The sequence below is a fragment of the Piliocolobus tephrosceles genome, chromosome 8, assembly GCF_002776525.5.
Source record: "Piliocolobus tephrosceles isolate RC106 chromosome 8, ASM277652v3, whole genome shotgun sequence".
NCBI classification, from domain to species: Eukaryota; Metazoa; Chordata; class Mammalia; order Primates; family Cercopithecidae; genus Piliocolobus; species Piliocolobus tephrosceles.
Genome location: NC_045441.1, coordinates 145,948,614 through 145,969,083, shown reverse-complemented (window position 1 = coordinate 145,969,083; position 20,470 = coordinate 145,948,614). Strand labels below are relative to the sequence as shown.

The 20,470-nt window shown below is 49.1% G+C and overlaps 1 protein-coding gene across 2 annotated transcripts in view; it reads left to right on the top strand.

Annotated features, from left to right (window-relative positions):
• The window catches only part of PTPRN2 (protein tyrosine phosphatase receptor type N2), a 984,778-nt gene that overhangs the window by 888,704 nt on the left and 75,604 nt on the right, over positions 1 to 20,470 (top strand). For both annotated transcript variants that reach the window (XM_023225377.1, XM_023225378.1), the window contains one exon: positions 13,491 to 13,638. In XM_023225377.1, coding sequence (XP_023081145.1) covers positions 13,491 to 13,638 — 148 coding nt within the window. The remainder of the gene's footprint in view (positions 1 to 13,490; positions 13,639 to 20,470) is intronic.

Sequence of the window (20,470 nt, the reverse complement as noted above, 5' to 3'; positions counted from 1 at the left end):
GCCCTGTGTGCACACACGCACTAGGATGCCTTGGTCTGTGTTTCAGGAATTGCCTCATCTGTGGACAAGTATATCAAGGCGTCCCAGGTTAGGTTAGTGATTCAGTTGTTCTTAGATTTTAAATTTGGGGTTAAGCCATGGGCTGTTAATTTTCTATGGTAGTTTGCGCAAACTTACCTTCGATGAAAGCTGAGTAGTGCCATCCAATGTCTGAATGTCTTGCCCATGTAACAAAAACATAAAGGCTATTGGAAATATCGGAGTTATGGATGGAATTTTTCAGATTTTTATCCAGACTTTTAACTTAAGGTAACTTAAGGCTAGGTATGACCCTGCTTTTCAGATCAAATCATTAGGTTCTTTCCTTGCTGTGGTTCTGTAAGGGGTGAAGAGTTTAAACAATTACAAAATATTTTGCAAGCTACAGGGCTGAAGACATCTTAGGTGTGTGAGGAAGGGCAGGTCAGATGAGCAGATGGGAATCCTAGGACGTGTTGCCTGCAGGACACGGTGCACCCTGCCCGGTTCTCCCTTCACCTGCCTCTGCTGCTGTTCCCCACACACTATTCCCCATGCCACGGTCACTGCCTGCTCCTCCATGGCCGGCTGCAGCAGTCCTGACTTGCAGCCTCCACTGCCACCTGGGAACCAGGATGGTCTTTCAAAAGCACCATCATCACAAGTGTGTTTGGCTTAAAACTCTCGAAGGCTTTCCATGGCTCCTAAAATAAGCTGCTGAGTCCTTGCAGGCCAACAGCTCCCTGGTCTGCTGGGCACCACTGCCCTCACATCCATTCCTTCTCTGCAGCCCTGACCTTCCCTCCTCCCAGAGTGGCCACACCTTCCTGCCTGGGACTCCAGCCCTTCCCTGTAGGACCCCCACCCGCACTCAGGCCCTGCCCAGGTCCTTTGCACTGGGGACTCGGCCCATGGCTCTGAGAGTTTACCCTTCTGAGGGGCCCCCTCAGTCCCATCCCAGGCGCACCCCGTCCCCACACTCAGGCCCTGCATCATGACTGTCATCCGCGTCTTCTTACTACTCACTGTTGTCTGAAATCACTTTTTAAAGCTATGTTTATCTACTTGTAGATGATCTGCCCTCCAGCTAAAGAAATGAAGGAAATGAGGCAGGCACGGTGGCTCATGCTTGTAATCCCAGTACTGCAGGAGGCCAAGATGGGCAGATCACCTGAGGTCAGGAGTTCGAGACCAGCCTGGCCAAGATGGTGAAACCCCATCTCTACTAAAAATACAAAAATTAACTGGCCATGATGGTTCGCACCTTTAGTCCCAGCTACTTGGGAGGCTGAGGCAGGAGAATTGCTTGAACCTGGGAGGTGGAGGTTACAGTGAGCTGAGATCACACCACTGCATTCCAGCCTGGGCAGCAGAGTGAGACTCTCTCTCCAAAAAAAATAAAATAAAATAAAATAAAGAAGAAAAGAAAAGAAAAAAAAAAAGAAAATAAATTAAGGAAATGAGCCCCATGAGGACAGGGACTTTGGCCAGCTAACTACTGTGCCCCCGAACCTAGGCCATCCCTGGCTTACAGGACATGCTTAATCAAACTGGGTGACTGAAGGGACAGATGACTAGACCACCACAGCATCGGCAGGAATCCGACTGAAATGACAGCAGCGCGTAGCCCTCCGTCCCAAAACCAGATGAGGCATTCACGTTTCACTTAGAAAGCCAAGCAGACCTCTTTTGCCCTAAATTTAAATATTAATAGCTGTATATTTATGGAAAACATAGTATAATTCTCTGAATTATTTTCCATTGCTTATAAGCATTCATCTTCGTATTTTACCTATGTTCACATAACCTTAATTTTTTAAGATGTTAAATAAGATAATAAGATTCATAAAATTGTTCATTTAAAATTCTTTGCACTTCTGTGAGAATGACAGCCTGAAATACAAAGTGGTGCCTCTGTCATCATCCCCATTATTAAACAGCTTCTTTCTTAGTCTTTCTGCAGGTGACCCCTGTCACCCCCTCCTACGCACACTCCCTAGTATGATATCTTGCTAAAAATGCCCAGCGTAAAACAATCCATCAATCGTATGAAAGAACAAGACTTTCCCCTATTTAATAAGAGTAGGTGGTAAAGAAAAAATTACTTATCTTTTTAAGTTTATTAATTAGAACATTTCTAGAACAGAATGTGTTCATTATTAACATCTTCCATTGGGGTTTTTGTTGTTAAGTCTTGATCACGTTGTCATATTTTTCTGTAAATGTGTAGCAGAAGTTTAGTGGAAGTCATAAACTGAAATCAAGGATCGCCAGGCGTCGGTGCGGCAGGCCACCTTTCCACGCATCGCAGGTCTTCGTGTAGTCCTTCTAAAGCTGGCACAGGGACTGGGTCGGCTGCGGACTCCAGGAAGTACCCTGCAGGGCACCCAGGCGTTGTGTAAGAACTCCTTTACCAGTGTGATGTCTTACAACTCTGGACTTTGTTATCAATTTGGAACACCAAAAGCCAAACTATAATAAAAATACACTTATTGAAGCTTCTACTCAATCGAGATGGAGCCAGTTTTCATGTCCTCTTAACACACCACTTTGCAAAGAGTTAACCTTCCTTTCCCTTTGCTCTTCCAAAAGTACATAAGGTCTGTGATCACATCCCAGTGCTTCTATTAGAGGCAAGGAATCTGTCCTCTTACAGTGTTTTTCTAACAAGACTTTGAAAAAAGCATGTCATTTTCTTGAGAGCCTTGTATGAAGGGCATTTTTGTTTTGTTTTGTTTTGTTTTGTTTTGTTTTGTTTTGTTGGTAGAGTCTTGCTCTGTCACCCAGGCTGGAGTGCAGTGGTGCAATCTCTGCTCGCTGCAAGCTCCGCCTCCCAGGTTCACACCATTCTCCGGCCTCAGCCTCCTGAGTAGCTGGGACTACAAGTGCCCGCCACCACGCCCGGCTAATCTTTTGTATTTTTAGTAGTGACGGGATTTCACCGTGTTAGCCAGAATGTTCTCGATCTCCCGACCTCATGATCTGCCTGCCTCGGCCTCCCAAAGTGAGGGCATTCTTAATTCTCAGTGAGTGTATTTTATTTTTCAGTGATGAAAAAGTTTTAAATAAAGCAGAAAATTCAGTAGCATTCCCGGTCTCAAAACCAACACACACCACACATTGTTTCCCCTTCTACGCTTTGTTCCTGTCGCTGCTACTTCACCTTCTCCACCCAAACTGCATGCCAGAGGGGGACTGTCTCCGGAAGATTCCATTTCGAAGTATTTGAACTTGTCTCCACTACCTTAATGGCTTATAATTTTCTGTTACTCCACAGTTTGACTGGTAACAAGGCAAAGAATGGAAGTGGATTTCTAAGTCACATTAAGACACAGGGAGAACAGTTTTCAAGGGTCTCTGGGCTTGCCAGAGATTCTAGGTGGTCCTCGGAATAGGTCAGCTGGAGAAAAACTCTTAGAGAAAGAGGTTGGAATAAATGGCATTAATTCACATCCATCAGGAAAGCCAGCTGTGGTGCCCACAGGAGGAGGCTTTTGCCAGTTTCATCTGTGTGGACCACTTCCCATTCCCTGGGGTAAGGGAAGCATGTGACATACTGCAGGTACGTGTGGGAATTCTTCCTCCTTACAAACAAGCTTTCACAAAAGCAATTTTTAAAATGTGATCAAAAGCGGGCAGACCGCATGAGTGGTCTTTCATGCACTCCTGTTAATTCCACGGGTCCTATTTCTACTTCTTTTTGGCTTTGTACAGATAACCCAGAGGCTGAATTCCAAAACCGTGTGTTTGCTTCTACCAAGCAGACTCCAGCTTGGTGTGCAGGTGCACTTCGAGTTGGCTGCCGTGGGCCTGTGCTTTGTGGTAATGTGTGCCTATCTGCCCTGCATCTTCAGTTCCTTGTTTGGAGAGCCGGAACAATGCCTTGTACAGCTGTTGAGTAAGACCCGTAATTCCGTGGCGAGTCAAAGGTGGTACCATGACGGGCAGACGGTGTGTTAGAGGAGCGGGATGGTGAAGAAGCCGGTTCACTCCACGCCGCCTCATGTTGTGGGCATTGCTTTCTAAGAGTCAAATGGCAAGTTGAATACGGTCATATGGTTCAGGATTCCTGTTTCAAGAAGAGCTTTCTTAAAGTAAGAAATAGTGAAACTATCTTCTGATCCTTTAACCATTATCTGTTCTTCTTTGTGTTTACGTGTATTACTTTGAATTTCTAATTTTAAATATTTTAACATTCCTGCTGCATAATATTAACAAATAGTATTTAAAATATGTCAGATGCAGCAATCTACAGACAATAAAATACCTTTCCATCAAGCGTCTGCTGCTCCCGAAGCCACCATAGCTGTGTGTGCTGAGCCAAGACAATCAAGCTCATTGAACTTCTCCTTTCGTCTTTTCACAGTTTTGCTTGGAATTCAAATGTCTTACTTATGGAATTCAAAAATTTAACATGAACATTTTCCTTTCATGTATTAATGAAGACAGGTGACTGTGTTTATTTTTAAAGAAAGAAAAGGTCATCATTTCCCCTAATGGCAGTGGAAGCAGCTTAGTCCTTGCTTTTAAAAGCATTATTCTAACTTGTGACTTCAAAACACAAACCTGTGATCTCGTCACAAGGAAGGAAAATGTAAAGGGATTCTATTCTTCATTTTAACAAAAGGTTTGATTGTAATGTTCAGCAAATTAAAGGGCATTGTGCTGCCACAGGCGCCCATGTAGAAAAGAGAACTACAGCCTTCCCATTAATGACTGGGTCCCCAAAGCCCAGCTTTCCTCAACACGCCTTGTCTACAGTGGGAAGAAGTCTCCAGGGCTGTGCATTGTTGTAGTCATGAAGTTTCACCAGGACAGTTTCCACTTGTCCCATATCCAAAGACCCACGGAATGATGATGGGCATCTCCAGTCATCCGTGGGGACTCGTTTTCCACTGCGCGAGTGGTTTGATTGATGTGAAATAATGCCAGATGGACCCGCTTTTGCTCATTTTTAAATGGTCCACCATCCTTAGGAGTTTTAGTATTGCATGGGGAGTTTATTCTCATTATTATTTTTAATAATAATAATAAATCATCTGCACCTCTCAGTATCTCACTCCTTCATTGTTACAGCCAACAGATAGATGCCAAAACAACCTAATTTCTGTGACTTTGAATGGAGCTGAAATAGCACTGGCCTGCTCCAGCCTTTCTTCTGCCTCCCCATGGGTTCTACAGGTGTCTTTGGCAGCAGGGTCTGCAGGAACAGGTGAGTTGGTATTGGCTGATCCAGGATCCCAGTGCCTGTGGATGGGATTCACGTGGAACCACATTTGGACCCTTTACAAGTCTCCAGATGCACTACCCCGGTACTCAGAGGTGGCAGCTGCACTTCCTCCTGGTGCCAACAGGAAGACGAGCGTGGCCCACAGCACAGGCTGCTGTGTGCTTTCCCCATGAACACCGCAGTTGAACGCCTGTTCCCACCCAGTGCTGGCTTGCTGCATGTGGTGAAATATAATTCTTATTTTCAGTAAATGGGATGATTAACTCCTGGAAACCGACCCTCAATGTTGACACCAGTAAGGTGCCACGAAACAGTCTCAGGATGTGATGTGAGCACCAGGTCCTGTGTCAGACGCACACTGGATGCTGGCGTTCTCTTCCCAGCGGAGAAATTGTCCTTGTGAACTAGAAGTTCAGTCTCACATAGTCTCTTAAACAGGCATTTCCTAGTATTTCCCCTCCTGAAGACAGGCCATGAAATATTTCCCTCTTCAAAAAAGAAATGAACAGAAGAGAGCAGACAGGAGTGGCACGCTCTGGACCATGCTTGACGTCCGCAGGGAGGTAGGGAAACACAAGCGCAGAAGGAAGTGCTGCTCACATCAGCTTTCAGCAGGGACAGAGCCGTGCGCTTGCTGGGAATCCGCTGTCCCTGGAGGCAGAAGAACGCTGGAGCGGTGCTTGTTATTTGCTCTCTGATGCTGTCAGCAGTGGTGGCTCTGCCCTGCTGGGGGTGACAGTGCAGCCCCCTGATGGTGTCCCTGAGGTCAGCCCTAGGTGCACATTCACGCGGCACTCAATTGCTGGTACTTGTGGCAGCTCATCATGTTGTATTTCCTTAAACAAAAGGATAAGAGTGTCCCCAGAAATGCAGTGGAGCCACAGAGCACGGGAGGGAACTGAAAAGTCTTTCCAGGATCCTCTTCTTCTGCTGAAACACTGAGACTCTCCAGCACCCCATCCCCAGGGCACACCCCTTCAACTGTGTCTCCCATATTCACTCATCATCTCTCAAAACCTCCTTGGGAACAGAGACTCTGGCTCTCTCCCGTGAGCTGTGATTCCCAGGTTACCAAGGGGCGCACCCATGGGGCTCAATGAGACAGCATGGCTTGCTGGAAGGCTCCACGCCAAAAAGTAGCCGTGGGAGGGACCCACGCTGTTCTGTGTATCAGACTGTTAAGAACTCTATCAGCACGAAGTCCAGTGCCTTCCCACTGTGTTCATGTGGGTTCCTGCTCTGCAGAAGCTCCTTTTCATGTTCATCTTTGTGAGTGACAGGTGCGGTTCCTCTCCTGAAGAGAAGGTGCTCTTGCAATTGTTAACAGACCCTGTTGTGTTCTGGACTGTCTGTGCTCCATGTTCCTAGACATCACCCCCTTGACCTCAAGGTGTTGATCATTTGACAGGAAAACAGTGCCAACGACATTTGGGCTGTGTTAATACATTGTGAACACGTTCTCGATCAAAGCGTTCATGGAATCACACTTTCGTTACACAAATTTTGGGATTCTGTATAAAATGATTCCATTAAATGTGGAAGCCAGTTGGTTTGCCTGACACATGGAGACTGCTTCCTTCAAAAACCGTCTAGTGGTACCCAGTCTTGTGACCCAGGGACTGTCCTTAATGCTCCAACTCTAAATGGTCTCATAGGGTGAGCTGGAAAACGCTATGAGACAGGGACTGGCAGGGTGGATTCAGAAATGAGAGGAGGATGACAGAGGAAACCTTAGATTGAATTCGTATCTCTAACAAAGTAGATTGTGTGAGCTCTGATGGTGTCATTCTCAAAGGGTGAGAACGTGGAAAAGAATGCAGCCACATCTTTGGCTGCTGTGGTGTGGATGTCACGTGCTCTGGGATCTACATCAGTGGATGTTGGCAACACCCTTGGGAAACCCACTTCCTGAGCCCCCGTGGCTTTCTCCATGAATGGTTTGATCTAGGAATTCACTCTTCCACAAGCACATCATGTCTACGCCCTCAGGAAGTATGAGAATTTGAGAAGGTTGGAGATACCTTTTCACTCAGGGCTTATCTAGAAACAGCTTAAGTAAAATTCCCTTAATGGAGTTTAAAAATATGAAAATGTCAGACTGAGTTCTCCCAGCCAAGAGCCCTTCAAAACCCAAAATTATAGAGCAAGCAGCTCTAAAAGATGAAAGACACGCCTCCAAATGCTCTCTAAGAATCAGGGAACCAACAGCAAATCCAACTTCGCTAAGCACTTCAGCTTGCATCAACTGAAATTCAGCACCAATTCTTCGCTCCCTGTTTTCACTCTTCATGGATTTCCTGATGTGAGCACGCATTGTGGTGCAGTCTTGCCTTTGCTGGCTCACTCCCCCGGTCACCCTCTCTCGGCTCATTCTAGAGCTTTTCTCATAAAGCTTCAACTCAGAGGCACTGACGGAGAGCCCAGAGCAAGGAGCTGTGTGAACTGGGATGCGGAGTGAGAAGGGATCCCTGACCACCAGGAGCTCACGCCACGGAGGAGACCCAGCTGCAGGTGCAGTGCATGCTGGTGCCTGGAGGCCACTGAGAAGGCTCCAGGGGAGATGGAGCACCCGACCTGGGACCTGGACCGTGGAGAATGAGGGAGATGTAAAAAAAAGGGGGAAGAGTTGTAGAGAAGAGCTTTCTGAACTGTTGCCCTTCCGAATTTATACAACTGCTGTTAGGTTCAGGTTATTACGGGAACAGTCAGTGAGCTGACACCTGTCTGTCATGAGTTACAATGATGTTTGCTGGGCAACCCCAGAGAGGAAGATGGCAGCAAGGGAATGTGTAGTAAAACATTCCAAGTTCCTTATGCTCCATTTTGGGGAAGTTCTTCCAAGTTTCAGAAGATTCAAAGGCAGTGTTTTGGATGCCCATCATCAAAATAAAATGTTTACCTATAATATAAATCACTTGTAGAGATTTCCAGGTTATGTATTATTATTATTCCACAGATATTAGCTGAGTCCCTGCTGCCTATGCTAAGCAACTGAAACACAGTCCCTGCCCTAAAAAAATTAATCTCATGAGGAGAATCAGAACTCGAAGCCCCCAGTTAAAGCACCAGGCAGAATGTGACGAATGCCATAGATACATATATTTGAAGCAGTAACTGTTTGATGTGGGGGGCGAGTTGTAGGAAAGAAAGATCACGGGATGGGGTAGGTAATGGGCATGTCCTGACCGGACTCCTGGAGGAGGAAGTGGTGTCTGAACCGCACCTTGAAGTCTGGGTTGGTTCATTACAGAAAAATCAGCACAAAATGTAGAGAAGGATGGTGGCAGGGAGGGGGCAAAGGCTGAGAAGCAGTCTTATGGGATAGAAAGTATCAGCTTAGTAAAAGGAAATTCAGACAAAGGACAGTGCTAGTGTAGTCACCCTTGGTAATTTTTTAAATAGGTTATATTTTGCACCAGAAACGCCAACATGTTGGTTCAGGGACAAGCAACTGGAAAGGGGAGGTGATGGTAAGAAGATCGTCAAGAAGGCTGCAGTGACGGGCCAGTAGAAAATCCACAGGGCATTTCAGAGGCCAGGCCCAAGCTTTGGTGCCACCACTGGCTGCTGGGAGCTGTGGACCAATTGCTAACCTTCTCTAGGCCTTGGTTTCCTTATCTGCAAGATGTGAGCCTCATCTCAGCATTTTTTCACTTTAAAGAAGTAAATTCTATTCTCTTGAGGATGTCCAAAGCTGAAATGAAGGTACTCAGCCCTGGGGGAAAAGGTTGCCTTACAGTTTGTTGTGAGCCCTGGGCTTATTTGCTGCCTTTGTTTCCATTCTGCTTATCTTCATTTTCTGTTCTTTTCTACATGTGCTATTCATGTAACAAAAGTTGCAGTGCCTTAAGAAACTAAGCCCTCCCACCACCACATTCTCTCACACACGCACTCATCTATAAAATAAAAGAATTTAAATGTCAGGGTTTTTTTTTCTGAGCTCGCTATTTTTTTAATGATTTTTTTCCATTTATTGGGGTACAGGTGGTATTTAGTTACATGAGTACGTTCTTTAATGGTGATTTGTGAGATTTTGGTGACATATCACCTGAGCAGTATACACTACACTGTATTTGTTGTCTTTTATCCCTTGCGCCCCTCCCTCCCCTTCCCCCAAGTCCCCAAAGTCCATTGTATCATTCTTATGCCTCTGCATCCTCATAACTTAGCTCCCACATATCAGGGAGAACATACGATGTTTGGTTTTCCATTCCTGAGTTACTTCACTTAGAAGAATAGTCTCCAGTCTCATCCGGGTCACTGCAAATGCTGTTAAATCATTCCTTTTTATGGCTGTGTAGTATTCCATTGTATACCACAGTTTCTTTATCCTCTCATTGATTGATAAGCATTTGGGTTTGTTCCACAATTTTGCAATTGTGAATTGTGCTGCTATAAACATGCGTGTGCAAGTATATTTTTTGTATAATGACATCTTTTCCTCTAGGTAAATATCCAGTAGTGGGATTGCTGGATCATATGGCAGTTCTACTTTAAGTTCTTTAAGGAATCTCCACACTGTTTTCCGTAGTGGTTGTGCTAGTTTACATTCCCACCAGCAGTGTAGAAGTGTTGCCTGTTCACTGCAAACCAACATCTACTGTTTATTGATGTTTTGGTTATGGCAGTTCTTGCAGGAGTAAGATGGTATCACATTGTGGTTTTAATTTGCATTTCCCTGATCATTAGTGATGTTGAGCATTTTTTCATATGTCTGTTGGTCGTTTGTGTATCTTCTTTTGAGAATTGTCTATTCATGTCCTTAGCCCACTTTTTGGTAGGATTGTTTGGTTTTTTTTTTTCTTACTGATTTGTTTGCTTAAATGTCAGTTTTTAAAACACCTATAGCTAAAAGCCCACTATCGGGGAAAGGCCACGAATACTGTTTAAATTACATGTTAATTTCCTAATAATTCCAGAAGGCATCTGAGTAGAGTTGCTACACTTGTCCGAGTTCACATTCACATGCAGGACACCACAGTGCAGACGGCCCCCAGCTTATGATGGTTTGACTTTACAGTGGTGCAGAAGCAACACGCATTAAACAGAAACTGAACTTCAAGTACCCATGCAACCATTCTGTTACTCACGTTCAGTTCAGTGTTCAATGAATCACGTAAGATATTCAATGCTTTATCCTCAGTAGGCTTTGTGTGAGATGGGTTTGCCCAGCTACAGAGGAAGGTAGGTATTCTGAGCATGTGTAAGGCAGGCTAGGCTCAGCTGTGACACTCAGTAGGTTACCTGTGTTCAATGCACATTTTTTTTTTCAGACGGAGTTTCACTCTTGTCACCCAGGCTGGAGTGCAATGGTGTGAGCTCACTGCAATGTCCGCTTCCCAGGTTCAAGCGATTCTCCTGCCTCAGCCTCCCGAGTAGCTGGGCTTAGAGGTGCCCGCCACCATGCCCGGCTAATTTTTGTATTTTTAGTAGAGATAAGGTTTCACCATGTTGGCCAGGCTGGTCTCAAACTCCTGGCCTCAGGTGATCCGCCCACCTCAGCCTCCCAAAGTGCTGGGATTACAGGCCTGAGCTACCGAGCCTGGCCTCAATGCACTTTCAACTTCAGAAACCCTTGGGCCATAACCCATCATAAGTAGGGGAGCATCTGTACTACGCTCCCGTGGTACCTTTTGGTTTTGCTTTCATTGTTTAAAACATTACTTTGCCATAAAGGCCTAGCTTCCGTACAGACTCACAGATGAAAAGCATCTTATCTACAAGCCACGAAAGAGGAAAAAGGCTCCTAAGATGTGGTTGGGGGATATTTCATCAGTTTAATATCACAAAGGATGTTCCATAAAAAATATTGATAGAATCCAGAACAGATCAAATTGAAATGAGCAGGATGGGACAAACAGCCCAGTGGAGTGGTGTCTGCAGAGAGGTGTCAGCTTTATCTCAGTTTTAATAGAGTCAAGTGCCTCTGCAGATGACTTTATGCTCTGTGAAAAAAAAATCACACCAGTATCTACCTCTTCCTCCCTCCTACCACCCAACCTTGCGCCACACAGGCTCAGTTTGTATTTTTGCCATAAATTTAGAAATTCAAGAGAACTTAGAGTATAATTTTGCTTCCCAAGTTAAGATAAATGTGAGAATTTAAACAGCTGCACTTTATAGGAATTAAGATAATATCCAATGCCTCTTTTGCAGACAATATTTTCAATTGGATTAAACCTGTTAGGGTTCATCATTTTAGAACCCATTATGTTTTATTGAAGGAAGCCCATTTGTTTGTGATGGATTTTATGAAAAGAGCATTTTCCAAAGAAAAGCTAGGACCCAGAATCATTTTGCCAGGAACATTTTATACCTACCTATTTGTAGAACTCTACATAAGCTCACCTTGGGGAAAGTAGCTACAGAAACAGACTGGGACTTTTCTTTCACCATAACTATCCACCTCCCAGGTTCCCTCACACACCAGACTTGGGCTAGATGAGCTGGTCAGTATTTGCACAAAACTTAAATATTATATCATCCAAGAATGTTTTTCCTATTAGGGTAACTTTGTTACAAAAATATGAATTTGATGTTCCATCGTGATTGTCTCAAAAGAATGTGTAGTTCACATTTCCTAGATTGAGCTGTTTGAATTTTGCCTAATTTCATAACTCGAGATATCTCTATGGGGTGCTTCCTCCACGCACAAGAAACCCCGAGGCTTCCTGGGTGTTGGGGCTGGTGACAGGAGTGGACGAACTCGTTTGCTTTGGCTCAGAGCAGCCCTGATGTTTCTGTTCCTGGCGCGGGTGTGCTCCCAAGGCTCAAGGTGCGGCATGGGAAAAGCGTTTGCTGCATGGAGCGGGCAGTCGGTGCATCTTCTCATCAACACTGGAGTCCCTCTGCCCTTCGCAACTAGCTCAAGCAGGGCCATGGTGGGGGCGACAGTGACAACCTGGGACCTCCCAACAGGCAGCCTCAGAGTGCCCACCCTGAGCCAGGCGATTGTCCCCCACCACCACGCCCACCCAGATGCAGGGGAGTCGCACTAAACAGCACACGTGCCCGATGCACCTGCTCCCGTGTGAGCCGGGCCAGCACGGCAGGGTGTGTGTTTGCTGCATGGGTTCAGGTTGGCTGTGATCAAAACTTCCACTAGACGGCACAATGAGCTGAGATTCCCGCCTCGCTGTGTCCAGCCCTCCCTCCCTGCATGTCTCTTTCTCCGCCTATCTCCTGGAACCGGCCCAGTGGGCAGGGAGGGACCATCCCAGCTCCTTGGATCAATCGAAGGGGATGTCAGGGGGTGGGTGGAAGGTGAGAAGGGCTTGAACCCCGGGCCTGACAGTGGAGTGTGCGGCCGCTTTGCAGCAAAGGACGATGTGTGCACGCACATGCTTTATTTTCTTGTGTGGACACACTTGGAACCTGTGTCTACACATGACACACGGCACCTTGCAAATCCGCAAGCAGAGTGACAGCAGACGAGGCTGTCACTTCCTGGGGTGCCATAGTGCAGCTGGGTTTGGTCCTTTGAAATGCTTTTCCTTAAAATCAGGGCCAGTTCCCAACCATACAGACGAATAAGCAGCGAGCAGGCTGTGCTGGCGGCACGGGGGTCTTTGTGGAGGGTGATTTTCAGAAGGCCATTGTTTCCTCATCTGCTCATAGTAGTGCTCACTGACAAGCACCAGAAAATTAAGATTGGAACAGCCAAGGGTCAAAATATTTGCTTCCATCCATTTGTGTTTGTTTCATGCTAGAAGCTGTTCCGCATTTTGCATGGATCAAAGCAGCTGGGTCTCTGAACTGCATCACACCCAGTGGGTTCAGAAAAGTGTGTTGGTTTTAAGAAAAATGACTTCTATGCAAGCAGAAATGGGAACGTGGAACGGCCCCAGCAAGCGCTTGGTCCAAGCTCCCTGTCCCTGTAATTAAAGGATATGATAATTGTTGTCATCTCAGCGGTAAACTGATCCCCAAACACATACCTAACACCCGAGGTTATATTTACACGTGTAAAATCTGTGTAATAACAATGCACGTATTTCACTTAACAGTCGCATGGTGTTATATGCATTGTGCACCGTAGCACACGTTGGAGGAAACGAGAGCTTCTAACTAAATGACGTCGCACCACAGCCCAGGCTTATGTGCATTGCAGGCATGGCCCAAGCTTGTGAGCATGGTGGGCACTGCCCACGTGGCATGTGCGAAGGCCTCTGCTGCCTTTTGTGCATCTGCCAGTCTGGGCTCCCCACTCAGGAGCACTCCTGACCCTGTGTTTCACTTTCAGTCCTACATGGAGGACCACCTGAAGAACAAGAACCGGCTAGAGAAGGAGTGGGAGGCGCTGTGTGCCTACCAGGCGGAGCCCAACAGCTCGCTCGTGGCCCAGAAGGAGGAGAACGTGCCCAAGAACCGCTCCCTGGCCGTGCTGACCTGTACGTACCAGCTCCAGGGGCGGGAGGCCAGGGTGACAGGAGGGGGAAACTGGCTGTGCTGACCTGTATATACCAGCCCCGGGGGCGGGAGGCCAGAATACAGGCTGGGGAAAAAGCCCCATCCTCAGGGTCTGGAAAGCCCTCCCCTCCTCCTTCCCGGCGCCCCCTCCTCTACAGCAGACCTGCCCGCTCTGGGAAGGCCCTCATGGGAATCTCCCCTCTGCAATGCCATCCCCAGCCCAACCAACAAGGAACCAGTGTCTTCCTTTACTCCAGCATGGGCTTGGGGACATCTGCACCCCAGTGGGCATCAGCTCTATTGTTCTCTGTCGCCATGTGACTTGAGACATGTTCCTGAACCTCTTGGAGCCTCCACATCACATCTGTAATTGGGGTCATGCTGCCGTCCTTGAAATGCTGCTGCTGTAAGGATGGGGTCATTAGCGTAGCACCAGCACACCAGAGGCACAGGATGATCAGTGGTCGCTTTTACAGCGTCTTTAACTTTACAACTATTTCCACAAACATTACTGAGCACCTACTACTTAGCTAGGGATCATTGCCAGAAAATGGAAATGTAAGCCAGCAGTTCTCCGAGCGACTCGCGTGGAGCGGAGGAGACACCGTCTCGTGTTCCCGCAGCGCAGGAGGCACTAAGTTGCTTACGGGATGAGGAGGGTGAGGGCTGCCCGGCGCTGGTGTCCACCTCACTCACCCTCTATGTGTACAGCAGGTTCCAAGGGAGGTTGGAACCCACCCGCCGGGAGGAGGCGGGTTCTAGATGTGTTCCTGACCAGAGTTTCGGAGGGAAGTAGATACTCGCAATGTTGACTCAGGAATGATAAATGACAGTATGGGTAGAGTTCCTTGGTTACTCTCCTGAGGACCCTAAGACAAGGCCCTCGCCCATGTCTCTGATGCAACAGAGGGAGCTTCGTCAGCTCCCACTTCGAGAGCACCACTTGGCCACACTCACTTTCAGCATCACGGCAGCAGGCGGGACCAGCGTCCCCTCTAGCCGAGGCCGTCTCTCCGTCACTATGTCCCTGCCTCAGCCCTTCAGAGCCAGTCAAGGGACCAGACTGGTGTCCCTGAGACACCGCCTGGCCTCGTGCCCAGCAGCACAGCCCCCCAGGGCAGCCCTGGTGCACGCCAGGGAGAGGCGCTGCCCTTCCACTCCTTCCAGCCCACAGGAAGTGTTACCGGTCAGAACAGAGAGAAGCTGGAATCTTGTTTTGCTTCAGAAACTAACCTGGGGCATTGCAGACCTGTATAAAATCCCACTCACCCATGTGGGTGGACGCTTCTTGCTACCCATTTAGTGTTCATGCCACTTTCTATGAGGTCTGAGGGTTTTAACCCTAAAGAGATCTAAAAACAGAAGCTGTTGTGATTTATAAATTTTATATTTAGAAGAAAAGCAAAATGCAATACATCCCATCAGCCAACTAACAGATATTTACTAAGCACCTACCGTGTGCTGGGGGCTACAGACAGGCTCTGGGACTCACGATGGACCAAGGGGGGCCTGGCCACTGTCCTCAGAGAGGAGCAGCCTAGGGGAGGAGGGTGGGGAGCGAAGCCGGTGTGGTAGGGCAAGTGAGGGTGGCGGTGAGGGGGTGTCCTGCTGAGTCCTGAGTGGTGACATGGTTCATGGTAAACAGCCATGCAGGACGCGTGCATTACGTGTCTCTGTGTGTCTGGTTGTTTACTTGGATTGTGAGGTGTTTCATGGTAAATACTAGTCTGACAGCACACCCTTCCCAGAGACAGCCCAGAGCATGGCAGAAACCACCTGGCAATGGGGTTCTCCTCCCGTGTGCCCTGCAGCCACCTGGGCTCTGTGCAGTGTGGATGGGGGGTTGGGGGCGAGGGACCTAGTGATGGTGAAGTGGTCCATGCTGAGATGGGACACAGGCAGCCTCTCAAGGTAGCAGCCAGCGCCAACAGGGCAGTCACACGTGGATGGGCGCCTGATGTTCTCGTGGGGATCAGGACGGCCCTGCCCACTTTGAGCCAGGTCACGGGTGAAGGGGGGAAGCACCTGCCTCCTGAGACTCGTGCTGGAACCAGAAAGAAGCCGCTTGCACCTCCTCTCAGGGTTCTCCTGACCCATGTGCCAGGATGTGAAGACACAGCGCTGCCCTTCAGGGTTGAGAGGCCTCCAGGAAAGACGGAGAAGGGCAAGTTCACCTCCTGGGAGAACCCCAGATAGAAACATTTTCATGAACACATAGGTTTGTTCTGAGCAAACTTGTATTCCCTACTTTCTTCTCCATACTCCTGGCCATCTTGCCTTTAGGAAGGAGATCTTGTCCTCCGGGGGACAGTGGCTTGGCTAAAGCTCTCGCTGTTGCCAGGCCCCGGAGAGATGGCCGCCTCCTTCGTCTTTGCTCCTGCCTCACCTGTGGCCGCTGCGCTCTTCATGGGACACAACTGGCTCCAAAACAGCCACACACGGTCCAGGAGGACCAGCTTCCCCGTGGCTCTGTGGCTTGGAAAGGCCCGTGCTGCTCTGTCATGGCAGGTGGGTGGTGCTCGAGCTGGGCTCCATGCTGTCCTCCGTGTCACCATGGAAGTGAGCCCGCATGCTGGGCGCACACTGTCCTCTGTGCGGGGATGGAAGCAAATCCGAGTACTCGGCCACACCGTTCTCCGTTCGGGATGGAACCTCCGAGTCCTCCCTCTGCACCTGGCACTCCCACCGTGTCCTTTCCTCACGCTCACCGGGCACTCCCAGGTCTATGGAAGGGGTCCTTGGGACCACCGCTCCCTTCTCTCCTGCCTCGTCTTCCCCATGGAGCACTTCCCCGGGTCATTCTTCCACCCAGGAGATGGACACGGTCGCCTGACTTCCTGGATGCACCCTGATCTGAATGAGCCCCCAAAGGAGGAAACCCACATTATGAGATGCTTGGCTGGCAGCATGCTAGGTCTAGTTGTATTATCTCGGAAATTTAAAGAACTTAATATGCATTTTCTGTTATTTGAATGTTTAAAAAAGAATTATGCAGCATTTCGCTTGTCTGCATTTCAAATTAAGAATGGGGATATGATACTATTTTGGTGCCATATCCTAAACAAAAAAGTATTTTTGCCTCTATGTTGGAATAACGAGAGAGAGAGAGAAACGAGAGAAACAGTGCAGAGAGACAACGAAGAGCTGAAGGCCCAGGGACAGGAAGACAGCGAGGAGGAGAGTCATGTGGGGTTCGCATCTCCCGGCTTCTGAGGGCATTGCTGCTGGAGGATCATAGCCGCCTCACAGCCAGAGGCGCGGCTATGAGCATCTCCCAGGCCTTTGCCTTACAGCGTCACCATTCCCAGGAGTCAGGGTCACCACGCTGGCCCTGCACTGCAGCTGCGTGAGCGTCGTCCTAGCCGTGGCATCGCCAGGGCATGGTGAGCCAGTGTCCCCCGTGCCCGTGAATGTGCCACCTCTGGTCCCCACAATAAACTCCCTCACTTGGCAGACAAGAACTTTGGGGTTCAGAGCCTGGCACATTGGAGCCGAAGCCCAGACTCCCCAGTGCCGGCCTCATAGGCTGTCGTGGGCTCACCTGAGATTGTGTGTGCGTGTTGAGAAAATCTACATCCGTTACAAACTCCTGCAGAAGTATTTGAAACATGTACAAGGGCTGAAGCACTTTGGCTAAGCATAGCTTTCCTTAGAATACTCAGAAAACAATATCTTTCTAAATAAACCTTTGGTTTAGTTTTTTTTCTCTCCCAAAACTCTAAGCTGAGTCCCCTGAGAAGAATATTTTGCCTTGGTTTCTTCTGAGTGACCGAAAATTATCATGATTTGCTTTTAAAGATCAATACATGGGTGATTCTCCTAACTTTGATGATTAAGCCAAGGTTTTCTTTTTCCTTCCATAGAAAAAGGTTCTGAGCATATATGTCACCTCGCCAAGAAAGTCGCTGGAGAGAGACTCCCAACCTGGCTGCCTTCCCTCCACCCCTTTTGATCTCAGTGCCAGCCAACTCTGCCCCTAGGATTTGGGAGGGCTGTCGGTTTGTTGGTACTGAAAAGAAAATATCCCAGCAAATTCTGTGTGGGCCTTTTTCTTTGCTACCTCACAGGCAGAAGCTGTTCTGGGCAGCTGTTCTACCAGAGACTGCAGATTCTTTTTTAGGGAAGAGATCTACAGAGTCCTTCTCATTAGGCTACTTCTCGAAGGAAAAGATTGTCTAAAAGCATCATCTCTGAACTAGAACTGCAAGCTCTTCCGTGAGCTCTTCAGGACCTCTGGTGCCAAGAAACAGTGCTGGCGGGTTGTCAGTTAGGAGCCGCACTGACATTCCACACAGTTCAGCTGCTCAAAGTTCAGATTTTAGATCCTCTTTACTCTCTTTCTTAAAACTGAACCGATAGGTCCGTAAGATGTCTGGCCTGGTGTGGCATGGCTGTCTGTGCTTCTCACATCCTCCTTCTGATTCCACTTACAGAATCTTCGTGCGGGGAGGGTCTCGCAGAGTCTGGGGCGAGCCTGGCCTTCGGGGTGGCAGCAGCCAGGCTCCCCCTCTCCTGGGCGTGCTGTTTCCCTGTGACCTGGAAGACCCACCCTCCAGAGGGGTCCCAGGTCGCAGTGTGCTTCTTCCTGGATCAGGCCTCCCCCTTTATCCACCATAAGTTACGTTCATCCTGCCAGGTGCACATCTCAGTGCCGGCTGATCCTGAGGCCGAGCCCACTAACATCCAGAGTCTTTCCTTAAGGTCTTCGGTGAAGCCGAGGGCCTTGCGCACCCCCTGCCCCCCACCCCCCGTTGGTGACAGTCAAGTTTAACAGGAGAATCGAGCCTTGTGTTCATCTCCTGTAACCGATTCTTGTTCAGCCTCCAGAGCTTGTGGTTCCTGAGTCACCGCGTCACCTCCCTCTCAGCTCGGCGCCATCTGCTCGTTTTATAAACATGTTTTTCACATCGTCAAGTCATTGATAAAAACACGTTCCGCAGGACCAGCGCTGAGCCAATCCTCCCCCGCGACACGGATCCACCGCGGGACTTTCCAGGCGCTGGTTCCAGGGCTGAGATTGTTCCACGGCCCGGCCATGTGATGGGATCACCCCAGCCGTCCCCAGGCCCCGAGCACATTGGCAAAAGCTCATCAGACGTTTCCACGCAAGACACAGGGCTAAACGCCTCCTTTTCATCCTCGAAACAGCCCTGAGATTCACAGAGGGACAGAGCTGGGGCTGAAGGAGGTTAGGGAGCCCAAGGTCAGCAGCTCCCAGGAGAGTGCAGCCCACACTGCCCCAGCGCAGACCCAGCCGCAACCCACAAACACGGCTCCTACAGGACTCTCTCCAGAGCAGAAGTGTGGCTAGCTTAGCATGACTTCCTCCCTCGCTTTTTATTACAAGAGTTTTAAACACTCAAGTGGAAGGGGTAGCTTGGCGTCACCTGCACACCCACCACCCACCCCTGCCAGCCCCCGGGTGTTGGCTGTATTTGCGTGACCTGAGAGCACTTCATTTATTTTCTGGCTGGATGACTTCAAGTAAGTATCAGGCATCATGACGTCCACATACTTTAGCCAGCCTGCAGATCCTAAACACAAGGGCCTTCTCCTAGGTAGCAACAGCCCCGTTATAACTAAGAAAATTAACTACAACTTCTCAGTGCCCTCTAACACCCAGCTGTGCCCATCTGCCCAGGCTTTGGAGACAGCAGATGAGCAGCTGAAACCACAGAATTGCATTTCCTCACAGTCCTGGAGGCCGGAGGCTTCGGTCCAGGTGTGGCAGGGCTGGCCGTGTCCGAGGCCCTCCCTGGGGCTTGCAGGTGCTGTCTGTGACCAAGGGTCCCCTTTGTTTAAGGACAGCAGACCCACTGCACTAGGCCCCCCCTCAGGACCTCACCATCACTTGCTCGCCTCTCTGGAGGCCCTGTCTCCAAACATGGCGGCACTCCGTGTTCCTGGGGGTCGGGGTGTCCACGCAGGGGCGTCAGGGCACAGCTCAGCCCACAGGGGTGTCGCTATTACACACTCCCAGGGACTCCCACCCTTTTCTCTACAACACAGTCTGTTATCTGTTGTCTGTTTTGTTTTTTCCACCAGGATGCAGTCAAGATTCATCATTGCATTTTGGGTTTTGTGTCTGTTTTGTCTGTTTAATTTTGAAACTGCTGCCCCTGACTTTTTTTCCTGATATGAATGGTTCCTAATAAGTCTGTTCTTTTAGTGACCACCTTCCCGTCCGAAACAATCACAGACTCTCCATGTGGGAGTCTGTAGGGAATTCTGCAAACCCACGAGAAGCTGACCTGCCCACTTCCAGAACTCCCCCTTCCAGAACCCCCGTTTCCCAAGAACCCGGAGTGTTCAGGTCTCCACGATGCTATAGGAACATGACCAGCCTGCTCTGCAGCCTTGCCACAGGCCACAGACTTCAAACGCTGCCTCAGCCCTGAGCCCCACCCTGGCCCTCCCCTCTCCTACCCTCCTCCCCTGCCCTCCTCCTCCACTGTGCTCCCCCTCCTCCCCTGTCCTTGCCTTCCTCCCGACCTCCTCTTCCCCCACTGTCCTCCTCCCCGTCCTACCTCCTCCCTGTCCATGTCCTCCCCATCCTCCCCCTTCTCCCGTCTTCCCCCTCCTCCCACCCTCCCCTTCCACCCATCCTCCTCCTCCTGCTCTCCCCCTCCTCCCCGTCCTCCCCTCCTCCCATCTTCCTCCTCCCCTGTCCTCCTCCTCCTCTGTTCTCCCCTCCTCCCATCCTCCCCCTCCCCTGTCCTCCCCCTTCTCCCATCCTCCCCCTTCTCCCATCCTCCCCCTCTTCCTCTGTGCTCCTCCTCCCCTGTCCTCCCTCCTCCCGTCCCTCCTCTTCCC